Raw genomic sequence first — 22,366 nt, forward strand, 5'->3', positions numbered from 1 at the left:
CCTTTAAAATATTACTGTTGGTCTTCTTGTTCAACAGAATAATTACTTGAATAACTTCAACTTCCAATTCGAAAGCTTGTTTATTGTAGCCTAGGAGATTCAATGCAATACGGTGGAACTGTTAAAAAAAATGTTTATGAATGTGGCAACAAACAATCGAGGCTCTTCAAATATTGTTCATTATTTCCTGCGAATCTCTCTTTAGTTTCTAATATTGTATGCTGGAATGCTTCATTATAAAATTACTTTAGGTGAATTACTTCATTTTGAGCCATATTCAAAAACAAAATCTTTTAAAGACGACAGAATCTTCCGAATTCGCTTTAATACAGGAAACTGAGGATCTGATACTTTAGTGCAAATTTTCTGTAATTTGTCTTCGCCTGTAGTAAGCATGTTGTCAAATCCAGACTGATTTTTTTTCTGTTTCAAAAATGAAAGACATGTTCTCATAACTTGACATGCTTTCCCGAGATGCATTTCTCTGTCTTGCAATGCACTGTTAACTGGGTAAAATACTAGTAGGATTTTTAACCTTAGAGTGGTAATGAAGCATAATTCTAATGTGCAACATTTTCTTAAAAGTTCAGTTGCTTTAAAAGATAACTCAGCATCTACAGGAACCAATTTCCCTTTAGAAAAAACGTCAGAACAGATACTATACCATCAAAATTCCCTGAAATGATTTTAACTGTTGCAAGTGTCCAGTCCACCCTTACCTTCATATTAGCATCGTCATAACACTGACAACTTCTTTTCGAAATGCTTTCGAAACAGTTTCAAAGCCTTTTCCTGTCGTGCCTTTTAGATGGTAAATCCGATAATTGAAAAAGACCCAATAAATGTTCATGTATCTTGCCTTCTTTCACAAATTTCACAACTACATAGGCTACAAAGTTTCCACATCACAGGAGTCTGGTGTTTCATGTGCTTTTAAACAAAGAAACTGTGATTTACTTTCATCATATTGTGTTCTCATTTTGTCTAGTACCATCTCTGCCAACGTCTATTGTTTTGTTCTGAACTTCAAGCAACATATATTGAGCGTACTGAGGAATCTATATAACTATAGACTTCAGTTACGAATAATTTCTCCATGTGTACTTGCACAGTGCTGTAAAAAGTTCAGTAGAACTTAATTCATAAGGATTTAATTCTTGCAGATCTTTGAGCCCACATCCTTAATCCCCACGATATGGTACTTCATTTACTGCGAGAAACTGCACTACCTCAGCTACATACCTGCTTCATGTTATCTGTTCCGCATCTAGAATTATGTTAACATCTTTCCTTCTGCACTCTTTTAATCAAAGTTCTTTCCAAATTTGAATTGCTTCTATGTGGCTTTTATATGAAGAATTCTTATCAAATCCTCCTTTCTCTTCTCCTGCAATGCTGATTTCAATTGCAAAATCCTATCACAGTAAAAGTCTGATCCCTTAGATTGTTTCCGTAAGGAGGTAGCTCAGTGGTAGATCGCTTACTACTGATGCATCGGGTTCTTGGTTCGAACCTTGGCCAAGTAAGTTTGTGATGGACAACATCGTGTCCGTGGGTTTTCTCGAGATACTTCCGTTTCCTTTTGTTAGAAAATAAGTTTTAAAAAGATTTTTTGATTGTCTAAACTTGATCTCTGCCACTTAGTTAGCTTGAAAATCGTATTCCACAAAGTGTGTGTAACCACTACCAAGCCAGAAACTCCTGCTACTCATGCAAAACACAATATCTGTATATATCCCTTTATTCTTAATCTTTTCGTATATCTCTTATTCTTCTCTTATACATATAATCTTCTATAAACACACATATTTATCTTAAATCATAATCTGACATCTTATTTCTTCATATCTTTATAATCTTTCTGGTCATCTTAATTATAATCCATATAACATCAAACTATCTCATATCTAAATCTATGACATGTTACACATGCTACTGCTCATTTTCCTCGGTAACGGCAAGTAACGTATTTATGAACACTTTGTGCCCAACTCATCTTCCAACACCTTTCACATTCTCATTCCACTAGTTCTTTCATCGTCCTTCACTTGCCTTAATCATCAGTCTCCCTTCGTCTAAAAGGCATATACGTAGGACGTTAAACTGAAAGATTTCATTTCCATAGATTGTTCCTTAAAAACTTTATAGAATAATAGCATAATACTTGGTCTCTTGAAAACGAAATATTCTAACCAAGGCCTTGTGTGGCTGATTCTCGAAACTACGTTCTTTTTCACTGAGCTTTGTTTTCAGGTACTCACGCAGATTGGGCTGAGCAGATCTTTCGTCCTCAAGATCCTTCGCTTGTGTAATAGAATTTGAGATTATACCTTTTGCACTTAACAATTTGTTCTGAATATGATCTTCAGTGCCAGATATATTACTGTAACCTTTCATGTTGATCACTTGTGAATCATTGGTTTGAGTATCTGGTTCTCTTGGCCATCATTTTAAGTGAGTAATATTTCTCGATTCAAAAATATGATTCTTTAAAGTTTTATAAAACCCATACATTTGAATCCAAAGTTTAAATTGTTTTCATCATCTAAGCTTCTCAAATGAAACTATTTAACAAGAATTATTTTATAAAGTACAAATGTGGAGTATTGATTTAAAAATGAAAGAGAAAAGTAGTCAGTAGTCTAAGCATGAATCCAAATATTGTTTTACAGTGGTTGTCATATGCTGTGTTTTGTTTATTAAAATGATTGCTCTCACCAAAAATGTGTTTTACATGTTCAGTGTAGCATATTGAGATTCGAAAGGACAACTAAACAAAGTATATAATCACTTAATTCAGAATATGCACTATTCTGATGTAATACATCATAGAATTTGTTCTAAAAATTTTTGTCAGGCAAAACATGTCTTATGTAAATGTCAGTGAATGTTATGTTTTGGTCCTTTTGTCCCCACCCCACTTCGCGTGTTACACTAGATATGTAAAACATATTTTTACATAAATGTTGTACATGAGAAAATTAGAATATTTTAGAAGAAACGAGGAAATTTTATCGAGACGATCCTTACAAAGTTTTTACCAAATGAAACGATATAACATTATTTCTCGTCTCGTCTCGTATGTAACATTAGTTGGTCTGCACACTCTCCTGATATGAAACTCATTTAACATGTAAGCGTGATTGGTCTGCAAATGGAAGCGAATAATCAAAAAATCGACCCTGCGTACATGGGAAAAGAATTATTGTTATTATTATTAGCAGCAGCAGTGGTAGTAATAGTAACCAAGTTCTGCAAGACAACGATGCGAAGGTGTAAGTGTATAACTGACTACTGTCTAATACTGTTGAATTGTATTTTCCTTTTTTTTTCAGATTTCAATAGAATTTACGTGAGAAGAGAATCATGATACAACTAGATCTATTCCGATTGTGCACCTACATCGGAGCCTTCCTTGTTGGTGCCCTTAGTCTACTCTATTTATGTGTAAAACACAAACATCAATATTGGAAAAGGAAAGGAGTTCCCTACGTCGAACCTCCGCTATTAGGAAATATCCAAAATACACTTTTAGGGAAATTTGGTATGGGAGAGCTTTTAAGAAATATGTACAACGAATTAGAGGGACATGATTTTGGGGGATTTTACTTCTTGCAACGTCCAGTATTATTAATACGTGATCCCGAATTAATTAAAATGATTCTTTTGAAAGACTTTTCGTACTTTGAAGATCGTAATGTAGTTATTAGTGAAGACGGTGATCCATTACAAGCCAAAGGATTACCTCTTCTTGAAGGTGTGCGTTGGAGACATATGAGGATTAAATTAACGCCTACATTTACTTCTGGTAAAATGAAGAAAATGTTTCACCTGGTTTGTGAATGTGCACACGAATTGGTTAATTTTCTACGCGAACCTGCCATTAGGGAAGAAATTCTTGAAATAAAAGACGTAATGGCAAAATTTACTACGGATGTTATCGGTTCATGCGCATTTGGTATACAAGTGAACTCGTTGAAAAATCCGGACGCTGAATTTCGGGAAATGGGTAAAAAGTTCATGGCTACCCCAAGTATTCTTACTGTTCTTAGAATACTTTTTGCACTGGGAAGTTCAAATTTATCCGGACGTTTCAAACTGAGTTTTACACCTAAGGAAGTGACCAACTTCTTTCGCCGGGTTGTGAAAGAAGCAATGGATTATCGAGAAGAAAGTGGAGTGGTTCGAAATGATTTCATAGATTTACTACTTCAGCTGAAAAGGAAAGGGAAAGTAGAAGATGACGATGGAAATCCAGAGAGGAATATGAGAAATACTGACACAAATATAAAGCTAGGTAAGCTCTAACGGAAATGTATATATATTTACTTAAATGTTAGCTATTATTATAATCTATCCAAGTAAATTGCAATATTGTAGAATGTGTTATTCTGGAAGTTTCAGAAGTCTTTCTATAACAAACATCAAGCCTACTCTCTGAACTGCAGTCAGTTTAGATCAGTCAATTTCAACTGTATTCTCTGTGACGTCTCATTTTTCTGCTTCTCTTCTATGTAAATCACAAGGAGAAAAGAAGGAGCAGAAAGCTAATCTGTTGTCCAGAAACATCAAAAGTAACATATAAAGGAGAACATTAGTAGTGAAGTCAATGTCTTTCCAGGCATACAATACTACTAGTGGATCCATGGGTACGCGTTGCATCTTTCCCTCCCCAATCTTCATCAACTTTTTCTATCTGCTATTCCCGTGATTATAAAAAATGTTCTCCTACGTCATATGTTGTCTTTTGGAAGTGAGTAGTAGGTTAGGTTCTGCCAATATCAGTACTTCAACACCATTATATTACAGTTCGAATCATTCATAGTGTTTGAAACAACATCAGTTTATAATCTACTTCCCTGTGTTTGAGAAATTAATCAGCTAAACCTCTTTCAACTCACAATGATAGGAAACTAATTAGCTTATGGTTTCGTAACACATAGTATTCGAAAATGTTTCTTGATATTCGACAGATTCTCCATTCCTTTACTTCCATACCCGGCCGGTCCTTCTTTGTAATTCTTTTTTTTTTAAATTAGGATCATTTTAGTGGACCTTATAATAAGATTGTAATGTTAGTAGGTAAGTCCGTTACTCCAGATGATAACTGATGAACGAAAGCAAATTTTTGGATTATGTTCTTTTGCAATGGACAGCTAAAGTGATTATCTCGGTAGAGTTCGTTATTGAAGTCAATACTCTAACATCTTCACGGATAACGGTTACTTTAACCAGTTGCGTTCCAGTGACATCCATGTGAATGTCATAAAATACTCCGTTGCAAAATACCAGTGACATCCATGTGAATGTCATAAAATACTCCGTTGTAAAATACCAGTGACATCCATGTGAGTGTTATAAAATACTCCGTTGCAAAATACCAGTGACATCCATGTGAATGTCATAAAATACTACGTTGCAAAATGCCAGACATCCATGTAAATGTCAAAAAATACTGCGTTGCAAAATACCAGTGACATCCATGTGAATGTTATAAAATACTCCGTTGCAAAATACCAGTGACATCCATGTGAATGTTATAAAATACTCCGTTGCAAAATACCAGTGACATCTATGTGAATGTTATAAAATACTCCGTTGCAAAATACCAGTGACATCCATGTGAATGTCATAAAATACTCCGTTGCAAAATACCAGTGACATCCATGTGAATGTTATAAAATACTCCTTTGCAAAATACCAGTGACATCCATGTGAATGTTATAAAATACTCCGTTGCAAAATACCAGTGACATCCATGTGAATGTCATAAAATACTCCGTTGCAAAATACCAGTGACATCCATGTTAATGTTATAAAATACTGCGTTGCAAAATACCAGTGATATCCATGGAAATGTCATTAAAAAGTATCCTTTATTAAGGGTCGTATTAATCCCGGAGATGAAATTATATAGTGGATGCAAGGCACGAGTTAGTTCTACTATTTCTCCTTAGTTGACAGCACCTTATTGACAGAAAAGAAAAAAATATATTTTGTCTCAGTAAATGGCAGGCAAACGTGTTTGTTTGGACGATAAACAATTGGCAAGACATGTGTTCAATTACGACATACATGTATTTGTTTTTATGGTAAACAATTGGCAACTTTGAGATCGTATTTCGAGATCAGGAAAAAGAAGAACTTTGCTTTTGATCTCCTGTCAGTGTTGCCAGCCTGAAGCAGCCTAAAATGGAAATATGTGCTGTGGTCGGAATTTTTTAAAGTTAACAGGTAAAAATTTTAAAGTTAAAAGTTTTTAGCTTAACAAGTATTTTTTGTTAGGCACCTCAGAAATGTTGCTAAGGTTAAAAGTTCACATTGTTGAGGGTATTACAGATTATATAAATTCTAGAGTATCGTTGTTCTTTTTTCTTTCTTTCTTTCTTTTTCTTTTTTTTTTGTAATTAAACCTAAAAATATTGATGAAATTAGAACTTCACATGCTTAGGGTCTGAGAGGATATGCAATATTGACCATTTCATTTACCAGCAAAGATCCATTCATATACGTAAGCTTCGCGCGAACTTTACTGTCTTTACCAGAGTTTATTCCAGTATGCAAATATAAACTTATCCAAAATTTTGTTCTTGTATAAAGTATAAAATAAATTTAGAGACATATGCAGAAGTGCGGAATAAATCGATAGCATACTAAATTAGCTTAAACAAGTATTTTCTATATGGTCATGTTATCTGGTACAAGCAACATTCGATAATTCAAACATTTAGTATTATACTCATGCAACTAAAATGTAAGCAAAAAATATATATGTCTATAATTAGTATACGTATTGTTTTCTAGAGCTGTCTGATGATGACTTTGCAGCCCAGGCTTTCAGCTTTTTCCTTGGTGGCTTTGAGACATCATCTACGCTAATAACCCTAACATTATACGAATTGGCGATCAACGTGGATATTCAGAAGAAATTACGAGAGGAAATCGATACTGTCCTCGAAAGAAATAGCGGAATATTAACATATCAAGGTGTCGTTCATGATATGATATATTTGGACAAAGTTCTATCAGGTACGTTACTTTTTTTTCAATAGTATTTGGAACTTGCTCCAAAGGAGCATGTATAGGAAATGTCGCTCTCAATAGATATATTTGCATTGTAGTACAATCACAAAGGACCCACTTCTAATCACAAGTACGTCTTCTGTCCAGAAATTAAAAGGAAACTTCTGGTGAACCAGAAGTTTACGCGAAAAGAAGTGAAAAGGATAAATGTAATCAGAATTAGTGGCAGAAAAGTATATTTGAATTATTTTTAATTTCTTATTTTTATGTTTATACTTATTGCACATGCAAATTATATTGAACATATTAAAAACATTTGCAAAACATATTAAACGTATTTAAATTTGCAAAACATATTAAACAAACTGTTAAACTATTTAAGAATTCTTTAGAACACAATTAGAATAGAAGATGCATGAAGCTGATGAAAAACTGCATATTTAAGTAATAAAGGTATACATACACATACCTAGGAACAACTATAAGTAATAGGTAACAATAATGAAGAAACATATTACAAACCGGAAATTACTTATAAAGATCGCCTACATAAATTTGTGAAAAGGGGTCGTGATATGAAACATATTGGGAAACCCTGTGCTAGGCGATAGTTTTTAAATTAATTAACCGTTAAAACATAAACAATAAGGAGTCCTAAGCAGTTATATTGATGAAAAACACTATGCACCTAGGTATTAACTTCTCAATAACATGGGTCATATTTGATTTTCTGTCGATGGTTTCACCATTGATTTTCTTCCTTACGGTAATATATCGCCACCAAAAACGTTCGGGAGAATGTTGACCCTATAAAGAAATAGGCAATATTGTAAAGTAATACGTACTCTGAAAAATCAGAAATAGTCCCTAGAGCAGCAGTCCACTCTCGCGGATCCAACAGTTGTGTAACTCAGCAGAATACAAACCAAAGAAATGATCTAGCGTGGTTGTCACCTCATAGAGGGTCCGGAAACCGTAGCCCCCGCAGATAGTTGTTTAGCGAGTAGAACACACAGTAATACGACGAATTGTCCGAGGGACATGACAGATACATTAGCATTTCCCAACCAAATAAGATACAGAGTGATTCTTTTAAAACTCGCGGATTTCATTTGGGTCTAGAATTTCTATCTGAAGTCCAATTTTCATGCGGTTTGGGGCAAATGATCAAAGAAGGATGGGAGATTTATGGGACTATGGTTACTGGTTTAAATTTATCCGAGGTAATATCGATCACACCTCAAGAAAAACAGCAAATATTCGCCAGTGTATCTTACAATTGGAATGAGGTTTTGGATTTTTGAAGTGAAATTGCAGAATACAAATTAAGTGTTAGTGAGAATACAAATTAAGTATTAGTGGTAGCACCCACAAGTCATATGTTGAATAGCTATAGCCAGTTTCTTGCGACAAACGACGGAGATATTTCTTGGGCGACCTAAGGAGTCGATAACTGACATCTTCCACAACTCCCACTTGCAGGGTCCGATGCAATGCTTCCCTTCCTCACTCACGCTCAGAGGCGATCCTGTTCCTTCCAATTTATTTACTAGCGACCATATTATGTTCCTGTCTGGGGCGAAACGTGAGGTAAATTAGTTTCTAAATGCCTTTTGCGTATCAACAACAGATTCCGTTCTCCGGAAACTTTTAACGATAAACTCTTGTTTCTCCAAAGAGTACACTATTCTCACTGTGTCCTGATCATACTCACACAGTAGCACAGAACTGTACAGCACAATTCCCAATACAACAACCGAGTTTTCCCTTCCTTATTGACCTTGGAGAAGTTGCCATCTAACGAAGAAAACTCAAATCTCCACACCGTACCACACATCATTTCAATTCTAATGTATACTGGCGAATATTTGCTGCTTTTCTTGAGGCCTGGCCGATATTACCCCGGATGAATTTGAACCAGTAAACATAATTAAATCAATTTCCCATCCTTCCTTGATCCCTGGCCAAAAACCACATGAAAATCGGACTTTTGTTAGAAATTCTAGACCCAAATGAAATCCGTGAGTTTTAAAAAAATCACCCTGTATAATGGTGTATATTAACCTTAGTAAGATGTGTTTTTGTGTCGTTCTGAAGCAGCATATCACCTTTACGTTTCATCTCCATGATTTTCAAGATTTAATTTACGTGTTTCAATTGCTGCGAGTACACAGTCATATCTAGCAAAATCGCAGCATTTCATGGTGTCTGATACTTCGTACGGTTCACCAAAGACAGAAAATAACTTCTAGATCATGTAGTGGTATTTTTGGTTGTTTGGGAGTGAATCCATACAGTAGCAACCGGTGACGATAAAACCGTTGTAGAGTATCTAAAGAACTCACTTCATATCAGGCAAGAAACACAGGTATTTACTCGTTTGGCTGTCTCAGCCGTAGTCAAGTAATGTGGTATACATCACCCATGGTATACCATTTTCCAAGTAGATAGATGTGTTGACGAATGGTCTCAGCACTGCAATTGAATGCTTCTTTCAATACATCACAGTTTCGACGTTAATAATTAACTCGAGTGTCTGGTTGCGTATAGTTTGTGAATGCGTCAACGTAGTGCTCCCTACGGGAATTCACCGCCATTCTTAAATTTGTTAAATCTTCGTTGTAGTGTCTGCTTACTTATGACATCTCTAATGAACGCCTAACTTACTTTTTTTTTTTCATTTCCATAGCATTTTTTGCTAGTTAAAATGGAAACGTAAACGGACCATATAATACTGTTTAGGGCTTAACCTGTTTCCACTAACGCTCCCATTTAACTGTAGCGACCACAACTAACAGGCTACAAGAGGAACACTCACACTACTAATAGATCCTATGTTATCTGTATTTTATTTTTATTTTTTTACCTGAAAATGAAAGTTGTACGGAGCGCATATTATGTAGCATATAGAAACACAATAAGACATTTTAGGTACCTATATAGTGGTGGCTCTTGAGGGAAGTTACAGCAGTAAAAAATGCAATTTATTGTTGGAATCTAAGGGAAGAAAGCTTACCTACCTAAGTAATGTACTATTTACTTTATAGAACTTTTTGAAGCTATATAAAGCTTTATTTCTTTAGTCAGCAACGAGAAAAAACTAAATGTTCACTAAGGTGACGTTCCTCAAGACCGCCATACAGTACCTAATAGTATATTGTTCTGTTTGACCTTTTTCCCATTTCTTTTGCTTTGAATTTATTTATCTGAATAATATTACAAAGCTTCCAAAAGATTATCTTGATTGGTGTTCTTCTAGTCAATGATTGATATCTTTTATCCTAACGGTTAATCAGAAGATGGTGTAAATAATACCTTTTGTATGACAATGCAACATTCTCGAAGCAAACGAAATACAAAATAATAATTTCATACAAGCATTGATTAATAAGTTTAAAATACAATTTTCACATATGAAGCCTAATGTTCTAGCGTTTATTAATGTAATATTGTAGTGTTATTTAAGCAGAGCCGCGGCAGCTAGTTTTTAAGACTTGTATTTACCTTTTGGATGGCCCGAATTCGATCCCGGTAGGAAAAGGAAACTTTTCTTGTTCCAATTTTAGCCTAGGGATTCGCCCAGCGTCTGTAACACGAAATTTAAACTTGAATTGTACTGATTCTGCGTTAGCGTCCGTATGTACCAAAGTTTAAAATGTTTGTATCCTGCTTTACCTGTACCCTTCCTTTGTGCCTTCTGTAAAGAGGGAGCCACCTTTACCTTCTTTTAGTGTTACTTAAACAACAAATTGAATGAAAATATTACATTTTCTATGAAAGTATTTGAGAATATGTTTGTAAGCCAACGACTGCAATCATATTAGTATTCTCCTATAAGAAGATGAAACTGGTCAGGGACAAATATTGTAAATTTGGTTTCCATCCTCTTTGGTTAAATTCGCACTTACATATCGATGTAAGTTCGCATCTACCATGTCTGGAAGAGCGAAAAGCTTTTATTATCGACCACAACTAATGATATGCTAAAAATTGCCAGTAAGTAATGTACGTAACTTTTTTATTTTCAAAATATGCAGTCTTGTTCAAAAAATAATCGGTACCTATCCCGATGTAGAAGGCCATACTCCAGCTGTTTCGTAGAAAATTCTAATACTTTGGTCCTAAATAAATCTCTCGATTGGTGACGGAAAATCAAAATCCACATTTAAAAAGAAATCCAACTGTAGGTAAGAGTGTGGAGCTTTTCAAAGAAACGTAAGTGGCTAGGTTTTTTTAAACAAGACTGTCTACAATTTCTTCGAACAGGATGTAGAAACCAACACTGTAGCCAAAGATTTTATGGATTCTACGTTATCACCCATCATTATTCAATTTAATTTATAATCAGGCATTTTTAGCTTAAAAAAGAATAATCACGATACGTTAAATTTGATTTCATTTATCATTTCATTAGTTGGAACACTAGGATTCAGTTATAGAAGTCATGTATTAAACATAAAATCATCGAGACAGAAATATTTTTGACATTCCTAAATAATGTATACTTGATAAATATAAGGGATAACTGTCCTAAAATTGACCGCAGAGAAAATATTCAAAACAGAATTCTAAGAATGTTTCTGATTAAGTTGGTAATTCAGCCAAAAATATTCATGTTTAAAAAGTGGAAATTGAATCATCTGTCTGTAGGAAATTGTCTTACGTGTTCGTATATTGCTGGGCACAAATCGGCATGAGGTTAATGGTAACGTCTATCTGTTTATATATGAAATTTGGACTACCTGTCGGCTGAACAGCAATTAATTAGTTATTTGAAGTTTAACTCTCCCTTTCAGCACTATAGCTGCTGTATGAGGCATACACCTGCAGCTCGAATCTCTGTACTTCTCTGCATGGGGGCCAACATTGATGAAACTGTATGTTGCTCACAGAAATTATCTAGTTACAAGCTGATATTTTACTGCATTTACTAAGTTGTGTTGATTTTAATCTGGTTTTTACAGAAAGTTTGAGAAAGTATCCACCATTGCCAGCTATTGATCGTGTTTCAACGAAATCTTATACAATACCGAACACCAATATTACATTAGAACCTGGAACCTGGATAAATATTTCCACACATGGGCTCCATTATGATCCGAGATATTTCCCAAATCCTGAGAACTTTGATCCTGAAAGATTTAATGAAGAGAAAAAGACCAAGAGACCTAATTATACCTATTTGCCATTTGGAGAAGGACCAAGGATGTGTATTGGTAAGAAGTTTCGATAATTACAATAAATCAGTAAGTTTCTTTATGGACTCTATCCTTATCACTGATTATTCAAACCTACTTCGTTTCATCAAAATTTGCTTCGCTTGTTCTTAGCTCGTTGTTGTACCGTAAACTTTACTTGAAATAGTAATCCCATGAAAAAAAGGTAGTTAATAAACTAAAAAATCTAAAATTCTTCGTTTCAGAAAAAATATATGTTCAACTCCAGCAATTTAATGTACTTGTTCCATATAATTCATTTTTTTAACATATAATATAATGTCGACTTTTTATTAGTTTTATACGTGTAATATAATGTTTTCTCATAACTTAAAATACTTTTCTACATTTAAACAGTTCCATCTCATTAAATAAGTAGGGATAATATGAAGTATTTAGTGTAAGTTTTTCTTTACCCTAAATCTCTAAGTTTAACTGAAGTAATTCGTTAAAACAAATACTGAAAATTTTATTTGCATTTATTCAGAAAAGAGAGTGAATTGTAACTAATACATAGGTTGACTTTTGCACTCGTTTTTCTAATTAAAAGAAGCTACAAAAGACAAGTACGAAGCTGCAACCCCAATAAGTAACTGCATTTTAATTTATAAAATAAAAATATATTTCATGGTTATGGTTTTATACATATTTTATATCTTATAATTATTATATTTTCTTTCATTATTTTTATACAACTTTTATAAATTTTCAATAGAAAAATTTTGGAGAGAGTGGGGGGTGAGAAACTTATTTCCCGGAGAGCAGCCCCTCGGCACATCTCTGTTTGTATAGGCATAGAAAAATAGAGATAGTCATAGATAAAATAATCTTCGTTATGAGGACCTTTTATGCAGTTTTTTTTCATTAAGTAAAAAAAACGTTAATTTCTACAGATATGTATATATCTTGTATTTGACATACACACAGAAACACCATGCAACATTTTTATTATTATGTACGAAATAATATTTGAAACTTTTCCAGTTATGAATAGTTGTTATTGGAAAATTATAATTTGCTGTTATTTAATATTCCTATACACGCATTCAAGCTATTTTATAGGGCTTTATGTAGAGTTAATACTTGGTCATAGATATTTGTTTAGAACGGAAAATTTTCCGGAAAAATATAGTGAAAAATTTTCCCCGGAAAATTTTCTACCTCACACCACTATTCACACCTAAACATCTATGACAAGAATGAATTTTATACATTAAAGAAAAGTAATATATTATATCATAGTTTATATTACATTGTTATATGTCAATCGCTTTATTTCTTCATTATATTACAATAAGACATTCTTCATTTAACAATATACAAAAAATTATTTCTTCTTAAACACCTACTCCTACTTCCATTGAACACGTATTATGTGCACTAGATCTATTTAAGCTATCTTAACAAACATTTTTCATAATGTAGCAGAATCACCTCTATATCTGCATTATAAACATTTTCTGCATCTCCTTACTCGACTTACTTACAAATTTTCCCAGAATAATTTTCTCTCATTTCAAGATTGAACAGTAAATTAATTTTGTATTTACTCGATTGACTTGAGTTGCTAGTATGGCCAGCTATCAAGACTTAGATATGACATGTAATAATTTCTTCATGATGTGTATGATACAATCGTCGGAAATAAAATATTTAAAGAAAATATAGAACTTTTATGCACTACAACTATACTTACTTTGTGTTTTGGGTTCTGGGTTAAATTCGCAGTGAATGCATAGATTTTCTGTATTGGCTTATTAGATCCAAGGACGAAGCAAATTTATTTATAGTCGAACAAATCTGTCAGGGCAATATATTGGGAACGGGGGGAGTTATATAACACTTTTGGTGAAGTTGTGTCTAAGACTGTTGTTTCTTAAAGGAAACGCAAATACACGTTCCGATCACATACTGATCATGATTCTACACTGGATATTTTCACACAAATTGAATTATTTATAAACAATGGAATGCAAACTCGATAGTAACTTTTTGCGTAAATAATATGCCTATGTTCTTCGCAATTTCTGAACGGTATACAGCCTGGAACGCAGTTGAGCCGTTTGGGTTGTTTAAATACAACGGCTTCTGATATACTAATTAATTGCCTTTATTCTCTGAACATTTTCCTTGAGAACCTTCCCCACTGATCTAATTGCGAGCTCAGGGACCTTTGGTACATGGGATCTCGATCTCGATTGAAATTTGAATATAATACTGCGGTTCAGATTCTACCTTACGGTATAAGTCTATAGCTATATTCGGGGCTGAAGAGAGGAGGTAAAAGATAAATTCGGGCTCATATGAAGTGAAAAGCAAAACCAGCTTCCTAAATAGGTAATTTTCAAGGATATCTGTGACGATCCTTCGACTTTTAAGCATTGCTTCTCTTGGATGAGTTCTGCCTTGCCTACGCTGACCTTATAAAGTACAGAAGCCTGCTGTTGATTTTATGGACTATGACTCAGAACGGAACTTACATCTGGGACAGTTCGCGGGTTATCCATACTATGTAAAATAAATCTTATATTAAACAGACCCTTCCCCGCTATACTATCTTACCTCCAAGACCATTGGATTACAGAACCATGCCGAAAGTCCCGAGTAGTTCATGTAATTTTATTCCTCATTGGTACATGTAGTAGAAAAAAAAACAACACTAAAGTGCATAGAGGTTTGTTTTCCATAACAAAATGAATCCATGCTTTAAAAAATTCTGGGAAACATGACACACATGAAATGCAAAACCCAACTTGATCGCACCAGGTGCGCATCCAGAATTTTTTGTTGGGTAAGTCCAGAGACATTACGTCTATGTAGTATTAAACTCCTATTGTATGCCTGAAAAGAAAATATAAGTAATTTTCTACCACCTATATTCTCAGAAAATATGATAAAATGAAATTGTTTTCATAAGAGAGAAAAAAAGAGTACAAATGAAATGTAAGAACAAATCTTTATACTACTTACATCATTGCTCTGCTAAAGAAAATATATTTTATTTTTGAAATAGTTTACTATTGTCTATCAAGTTATAAAGTTCGGAAGAGTCTGAACCCGGTGGACATCCTTCCCCACCTTAGTGCTCCCATGCATAGTACTAATTATTTTGTATTGTTTATAAGTACAATCGACTTTCATAATACACCTTTTGTCTTTCTCGTTTCGTTTCTTTTCTTTTTCAGTCAAATTATTATGTCCCTGGCATAACTTGCTAGTGGTCAACGTATATTTTGACATTCATATGTCCTTGCTTTATCCTTTGTTATTTTCTCCGCTTTCAAACATTAAAATATATGTATGTTTAAGTATGCCTGTATTGGATACTATTATTTGGAACTATAACTACCCAACAAATAGTGTATAGATTGTAGCTAGGGTTGTTATGTTTCTCCACTGTAGATCCAGGATGCATGATCTTAAAAAAATGAAAGCAAATTTCTAAACATGTATACATGCAATACATAAGTTATTTTGGAATTTAAAAATACATTTATTACTTTTTTTAAGGGTATACTTAATTACTTGATCTTTTAATTAATAATTTCATGAAGTTATAAGGTCCTTTATAACACCAATTAACATTTAACAACTATCTTTATTAGGGTATTCGTCTGGTGTAGTATTTCTCAGCAGTTGTTTGTTTTGCAAACACTGGTAAGCAAATACACGACGAATACTAGTAAGCAAACAGGGCAAATGCACATCCTGTACAACATTAAAACATGTTAGTAAAATAAGAGTTTAAAATACGGAACAATCCATATAAGCAAGGCATCTGGTTTAGGATTAGGATTAGGAATTAGATTTCTGGGCTTTCGGCATCTATGGCCATGTTAATTCGCCACGTACGATGGATGACGTTCCTCGGCAGTCAACTCTCCGGTGAATTTGGGAGGAAAATAGGAATGGGGAAGAAAGGAAAAGGCCTGGGGTCTGTATATTAGGTACTATCCTGACATTTGCCTGGTACGAATGAGGAAAACCCAGGAACAACTTCATTCAGAATGGCTGGTCTGAGAAAGCTGTTATGCCTTTTATACCGAGTGTTCCCACCGAGAATCGAATTTGGGACCACTCGTATAGAAAACATCTGACAGCCCTACGTATAGCCATAGTGTAAATTTGAATCTTTATATAATAAAAAATGATAATCCTCAGTTTGAAACATTTTTGTCATGTTTTATCCTCACACCTTTAATAGAGTTTATTTAAAACTCTATGCCCTACCCAACGTTTAGCATTCTTATTTTCTGAATTTATCCAGCTTCAATGTGATAATGTTACAATTCCAAATTCTTATACAAGATATTTTTTTAATTGATTACAATTTGAAATAACATGAAAGTCGTAGTCCTTTCGTTTCTTGATCGAGTAAATCTCTTATACAAAGTGACATCAGATACCATATTGGAAGCTGGGTGTTTTATGAACAGTTGCACCGACGATAGTCAAATCAATGTTTTATTAAGCCGAGTTCAACTTGTTCGCGGTATTGAGATCTCTATTCAAGGTGTTTCGTTGCATCGTTGAAACAAGTGTTCGGAATTCAGAGTCCAATCGAACATGGTTCAATTTGCTACACGTTCTCTGATTGATTTCTTTAATCTCTTCTGACCCTGGTTGGATTGGTTTCTGTGGTCTCTTTAAATCCTGGTTTTCGTCAAAACAACTTACTATCGATTTGAGGCAGAAAAGTTAGTCGATGCTATCTAGAAAAAAATTATAGTGATGATGGTATTAATACATTTCGATACCCTGTTTGGAACAGGTAAAATTGAGGGCGGGGGACACTTATAGTAAATACTGAACCTTTAATGTGCGTGAACCTGGCAGAAACCATTTTCCGAAATTGAAAATAAATCATGTAGATCGTTTTTTCATCGTTTGTTCACGAACGTTCACATAAAATTTTCGTTTGTTCACGTTTTATAAACAATTTATACAAAAAAAAAAAAAAAATGGGCGGTGCCAACTTCACGCAGCAGAACCCATTTTCAGAAATGGAAAATAAACCATATAGATCGTTTGTTCATCGTTTGTTCACGATTGTTCACATAAAAGGTTCGTTTCTTCACAATTTATAAACAATTTATACGAAAAACAAAATGGGAGGTGCCAACTTCACGCAGCAGAACCCATTTTCAGAAATCGAAAATAAACCATGCAGATCGTTTGTTCATCGTTTGTTCACGATTGTTCACATAAAATTTTCGTTCGTTCACGATTTATAAACAATTTATACGAAAAACAAAATGGGAGGTGCCAACTTCACGCAGCAGAACCCATTTTCAGAAATCGAAAATAAACCATACAGATCGTTTGTTCATCGTTTGTTCACGATTGTTCACATAAAATTTTCGTTTACTCACGATTTATAAACAATTTATACGAAAAACAAAATGGGCGGTGCCAACTTCACGCACCTGAAAATTATTGGAAATCGAAAAAAACTATGCATATCGTTTGGTCATCGTTTATTCACGAATGTTCACATAAAATTTTCGTTTGTTCACGATTTATAAACAATTTATACGAAAAACAAAATGGGCGGTGCCAATATCACGCAGCAGAGCCCATTTTCAGAAATCGAAAATAAACCATGCAGATCGTTTGTTCAACGTTTGTTCGCGATTGTTCACATAAAATTTTCGTTTGTTCACGATTAAACAATTTATACGAAAAACAAAATGGGCGGTGCCAACTTCATGTACGTGGAAATAACTGGAAATCGAAAATAAACCATGCAAATAGTTTGTTCATCGTTTGTTCACGAATGTTCACATTAAATTTTCGTTTGTTCACGTTTTATAAACAATTTATAAGAAAAACAAAATTGGCGGTGCCAACTTCACGCACCTGAAAATTATTGGAAATCGAAAATAAACTATGCAGATCGTTTGGTCATCGTTTATTCACGAATGTTCACATAAAATTTTCGTTTGTTCACGATTTATAAACAATTTATACGAAAAACAAAATGGGCGATGCCAACATCACGCAGCAGAGCCCATTTTCAGAAATCGAAAATAAACCATGCAGATCGTTTGTTCAACGTTTGTTCGCGATTGTTCACATAAAATTTTCGTTTGTTCAGGATTTCTAAACAATTTATACGAAAAACAAAATGGGCGATGCCAACATCACGCAGCAGAGCCCATTTTCAGAAATCGAAAGTAAACCATGAAGATCGTTTGTTCAACGTTTGTTCGCGATTGTTCACATAAAATTTTCGTTTGTTCACGATTTATAAACAATTTATACGAAAAATGAAATGGGCGGTGCCAACTTCACGCAGCAGAACCCATTTTCAGAAATCGAAAATAAACCATGCAGATCGTTTGTTCAAAGTTTGTTCGCGATTGTTCACATAAAATTTTCGTTTCTTCACGATGAAACAATTTATACGAAAAACTAAATGGGAGGTGCCAACTTCATGTACGTGGAAATAACTGGAAATCGAAAATAAACCATGCAAATAGTTTGTTCATCGTTTGTTCACGAATGTTCACATAAAATTTTCGTTTGTTCACGTTTTATAAACAATTTATAAGAAAAACAAAATGGGCGGTGCCAACTTCACGCAGCATAACCCATTATCAGAAATCGAAAATAAACCATGGAGATCGTTTCTTCATCGTTTTTTCACGATTGTTCACATAAACTTTCGTTTGTTCACGAATTATAAACAATCTATACGAAAAACAAAAAATGGGCGGTGCCAACTTCACGCAGCAGAACCCATTTTCAGAAATCGAAAATAAACCATGCAGATCGTTTGTTCAACGTTTGTTCGCGATTGTTCACATAAAATTTTCGTTTGTTCAGGATTTATAAACAATTTATACGAAAAACAAAATAGGCGGTGCCTACTTCATGTACGTGGAAATAACTGGAAATCGAAAATAAACCATGCAAATAGTTTGTTCATCGTTTGTTCACGAATGTTCACATAAAATTTTCGTTTGTTCACGTTTTATAAACAATTTATAAGAAAAACAAAATGGGCGGCGCCAACTTCACGCAGCAGAACCCATTATCAGAAATCGAAAAGAAACCATGGAGATCGTTGTTCATCGTTTGTTCACGATTTTTCACATAAAATTTTCGTTTGTTCACGATTTATAAACATTTTATACGAAAAACAAAATGGGCGGTGCCAACTTCACGTACCTGACAAATATTGGAAATCGAAAATAACATTTCTAATAATATTGAGGTACGTGAAATTGGCACCACCCATTTTGTTTTTGTATAAATTATTTATAAATTGTGAACAAACGAAAATTTTATGTGAACAATCGTGAAAAAACGATGAACAAACGATCTGCATCGTTTATTTTCGATTTCCGGTAATTTTTATGTACGTGAAGTTGGCACCGACTATTTTGTTTTTCGTATAAATTGTTTATAAATCGTGAACAAACTAGAATTTTAAGTGAACAATCGTGAACAAACGATCTGCATAGTTTAGTTTCGATTTTCCAATAATGTTCAGATACGTGAAGTTGGCACCGCCCATTTTTTTTTCTTATAGATTGTTTATAAATCGTGAACAAACGAAAATTTTATGTGAACATTCGTGAACAAACGATGAACAAACGGTCTACATGGTTAATTTTCAATTTCCGGAATTGGGTTCTGCCAGGTTCAGGGACATGTACCTTTACATTAATGTTTATTATGCTTTTAATGTGGTTTGAAAGAATCAATATAGCCCCTACTTCTGTACTTGTGACGCTGTTTATTTGTTGTACAACATTTACTGCAACAATTAATCATTTTTAGTATTTATAGATTGTTACTACACCTTTGTTTATGTTTCCAAGTAATGAACAGTCTCATACGCATCATTTTCGTAACCTCTGCGACAACAATGTTATATAAGTATTACGAAAATGAATTCCTAACACGTATGGTTACAGAAATTATAAATAGTTAATTACGTAGAATTTTGGAGGTATGTGGTAGAATGCGATGATCAATCGTTAGAAGGTATAATTATACCTTCCCGATTTGGTTACTTAGAAAAGAAGAAGCTGGACCAAATGTGCATACAACCCTCATATTTGACCATTCAAATATGATCTGAGTACAGCAACCAGTTGACCCAGGCTTAACTAAAGTACATTTGGTGCAACAAAACTTTTACTTGACCGTGAACTGATCCATGGTCAAATACCAGGTTATCATAAAATAAGTATCGCTGTTCAGAGGACTCTGGAGACGTAACCACTCGATAGAATGCAACCAAAGTTGGTAGGAGTATATTTTAGAACATGCAGAAGCGATAGGTGTAGAAAACAAAATTAGTTAATTAGTTCCAATTTTCGTCACCAGAGGTTATTATGGCGGTGTACAACGCCATGTAAATGCAGCGTGGAAGGAAAATAACACTAGTGATGCTAAATGATCAGAAAGACTGTAATTACCTCTCCAGGCGCTTACTCACGCCCGCATGTGTTACAGTGGTGCGGTTTTGAGGGCCACTATGTACTAGAAGTGAATTGATGCTGATCCGAGGTTTGCTTCTTTTTTCTTCCCACACTCTTTGCCTTGTGTTCAAGGGGTCCCAGGTTCGATTTCCGGTGAAGACACACGTCAGTCGGGTCCTATATTACCCTGTGGGTCCCGTCCTTAGAACGCCATCGTCATCTCATACGGTACTAGTCACCATGCAGTTTCGTTGCTCAAGGACCTGCGTTTGGGCAGGATCCCACATCATCATTATCGCTCATAACACATCACTACACCACGAGGTTATTAATAGGAGTACAAATCAATGCCACGCGTCGCACGGGGCCATAATTACGGCCTTTCTTTCATTGAATATCAATATCATTTGTCTTTCATACCATACTCACTGTACTTAACACTGAACAGAAACAAAATAGCTTCTGCAGGCAAGATTTGACACTACTCTTTCCCTGGAATTTTGGAAGGAGCTTGCATTTTAGGGTTCACAGGAAAGAATAACATTTAACTTCGTTTTTGTAAGATATACATACATTTTAAAGGGACGCTTCAGTTCAAAAGGCCCTTTCCCCGTAAATCCACTACTGACCACGGGGTATTAATAGATTTGGTAACCAATACCAAGAGACCCATGAGAGAGGTAATTACAGTCTTTCTTATCATTTAGCGTCACTAGTGTCGTTTTCCTTCCACGCTGCACTTACTTGGTGTTCTACAGCGCCACAATTACCTCTGGTGCCGAAAATTGGAACTAATTTTGTTTTCTACACCAATCGCTTCTGCATGTTCTCATCAAATGTACTCCTACTAGGTTTGGTTGCATTCTGTCAAGTGGTTACGTCTCCAGTCTCTCAAGAGCGATACTTATTTTATGATAACCTGGTATTTGAACCCGTTTGGTGCAACTGTCAATTAATCAACTGGGGGACAGAGTTTTGTATTTAAAATATAAAATATACGTGTAATTAATAAATACGAATATGTTTTGTTACAGCATATTTTGTAAATGTCAGTTCTTGAACAAGCTCCTAATATTGATTTCATTTATTTCAGGATTGAGGTTTGGTGTGATGCAAGCTAAAGTGTGCATAGCAGCTCTGTTGTCTAGATATGAATTCCACGTATGTGACAAGACTGTTATCCCCTTTGTCCAAGATCCACAACAATTTTTTACTACTAGCAAATATGGAACATGGCTGAAAATTAAGAAAAGGAACGAATCCCAGAAATCATAAAGAAGATACATGACATGTTTAAGATTAAGTTACTTTCTTTCTTACTTGAGTGTTTATATATTTTGGTATTGACTTATTAATAAAACTCATATTCATATTTTAGTTATTGTACTTGACTTACCTGATACTAAATTAGATAAACTGATAAAGACAGTAAAGAGGTCATGCGAATCTTACATTATCTGTACCTATCGTATCATATATATATATATATATATATATATATATATATATATATATATATATATATATATATATAGTGTTTTATTTCTAAATATAAAGGAACCGGTACGCTTGACCTCAGATTCATAATGGTTAAAAAGTTGCATACCTTTCAGGGTACGCTGCTGCTGAGGATTATTATTATTATTATTATTATTATTAACAATCAAAGTAGGCCTAATAATGTCCAGTAGC

General features: G+C 34.2%; 1 protein-coding gene across 3 annotated transcripts in view; it reads left to right on the top strand.

Annotated features, from left to right (window-relative positions):
• Positions 1 to 22,051, top strand: part of LOC145668568 (cytochrome P450 6k1-like) — a 94,411-nt gene extending 72,360 nt beyond the window's left edge. For 2 of the 3 annotated variants that reach the window (XM_081736561.1, XM_081736560.1), the window contains exons 2-5: positions 3,336 to 4,297; positions 6,805 to 7,029; positions 11,988 to 12,239; positions 21,768 to 22,051. In XM_081736561.1, coding sequence (XP_081592687.1) covers positions 3,367 to 4,297; positions 6,805 to 7,029; positions 11,988 to 12,239; positions 21,768 to 21,949 — 1,590 coding nt within the window. In that variant the 5' untranslated portion in view covers positions 3,336 to 3,366 and the 3' untranslated portion in view covers positions 21,950 to 22,051. Of the gene's footprint in view, positions 1 to 3,335; positions 4,298 to 6,804; positions 7,030 to 11,987; positions 12,270 to 21,767 lie in introns of all 3 variants that reach the window. The other variant, XM_081736562.1, reaches the window with a different exon arrangement.
• The last annotated feature ends 315 nt before the right edge of the window (positions 22,052 to 22,366 follow it).

The sequence above is a fragment of the Thermobia domestica genome, chromosome 13 (genome assembly GCF_964235325.1).
Source record: "Thermobia domestica chromosome 13, izTheDome1.hap1.1, whole genome shotgun sequence".
Taxonomy (NCBI): Eukaryota; Metazoa; Arthropoda; class Insecta; order Zygentoma; family Lepismatidae; genus Thermobia; species Thermobia domestica.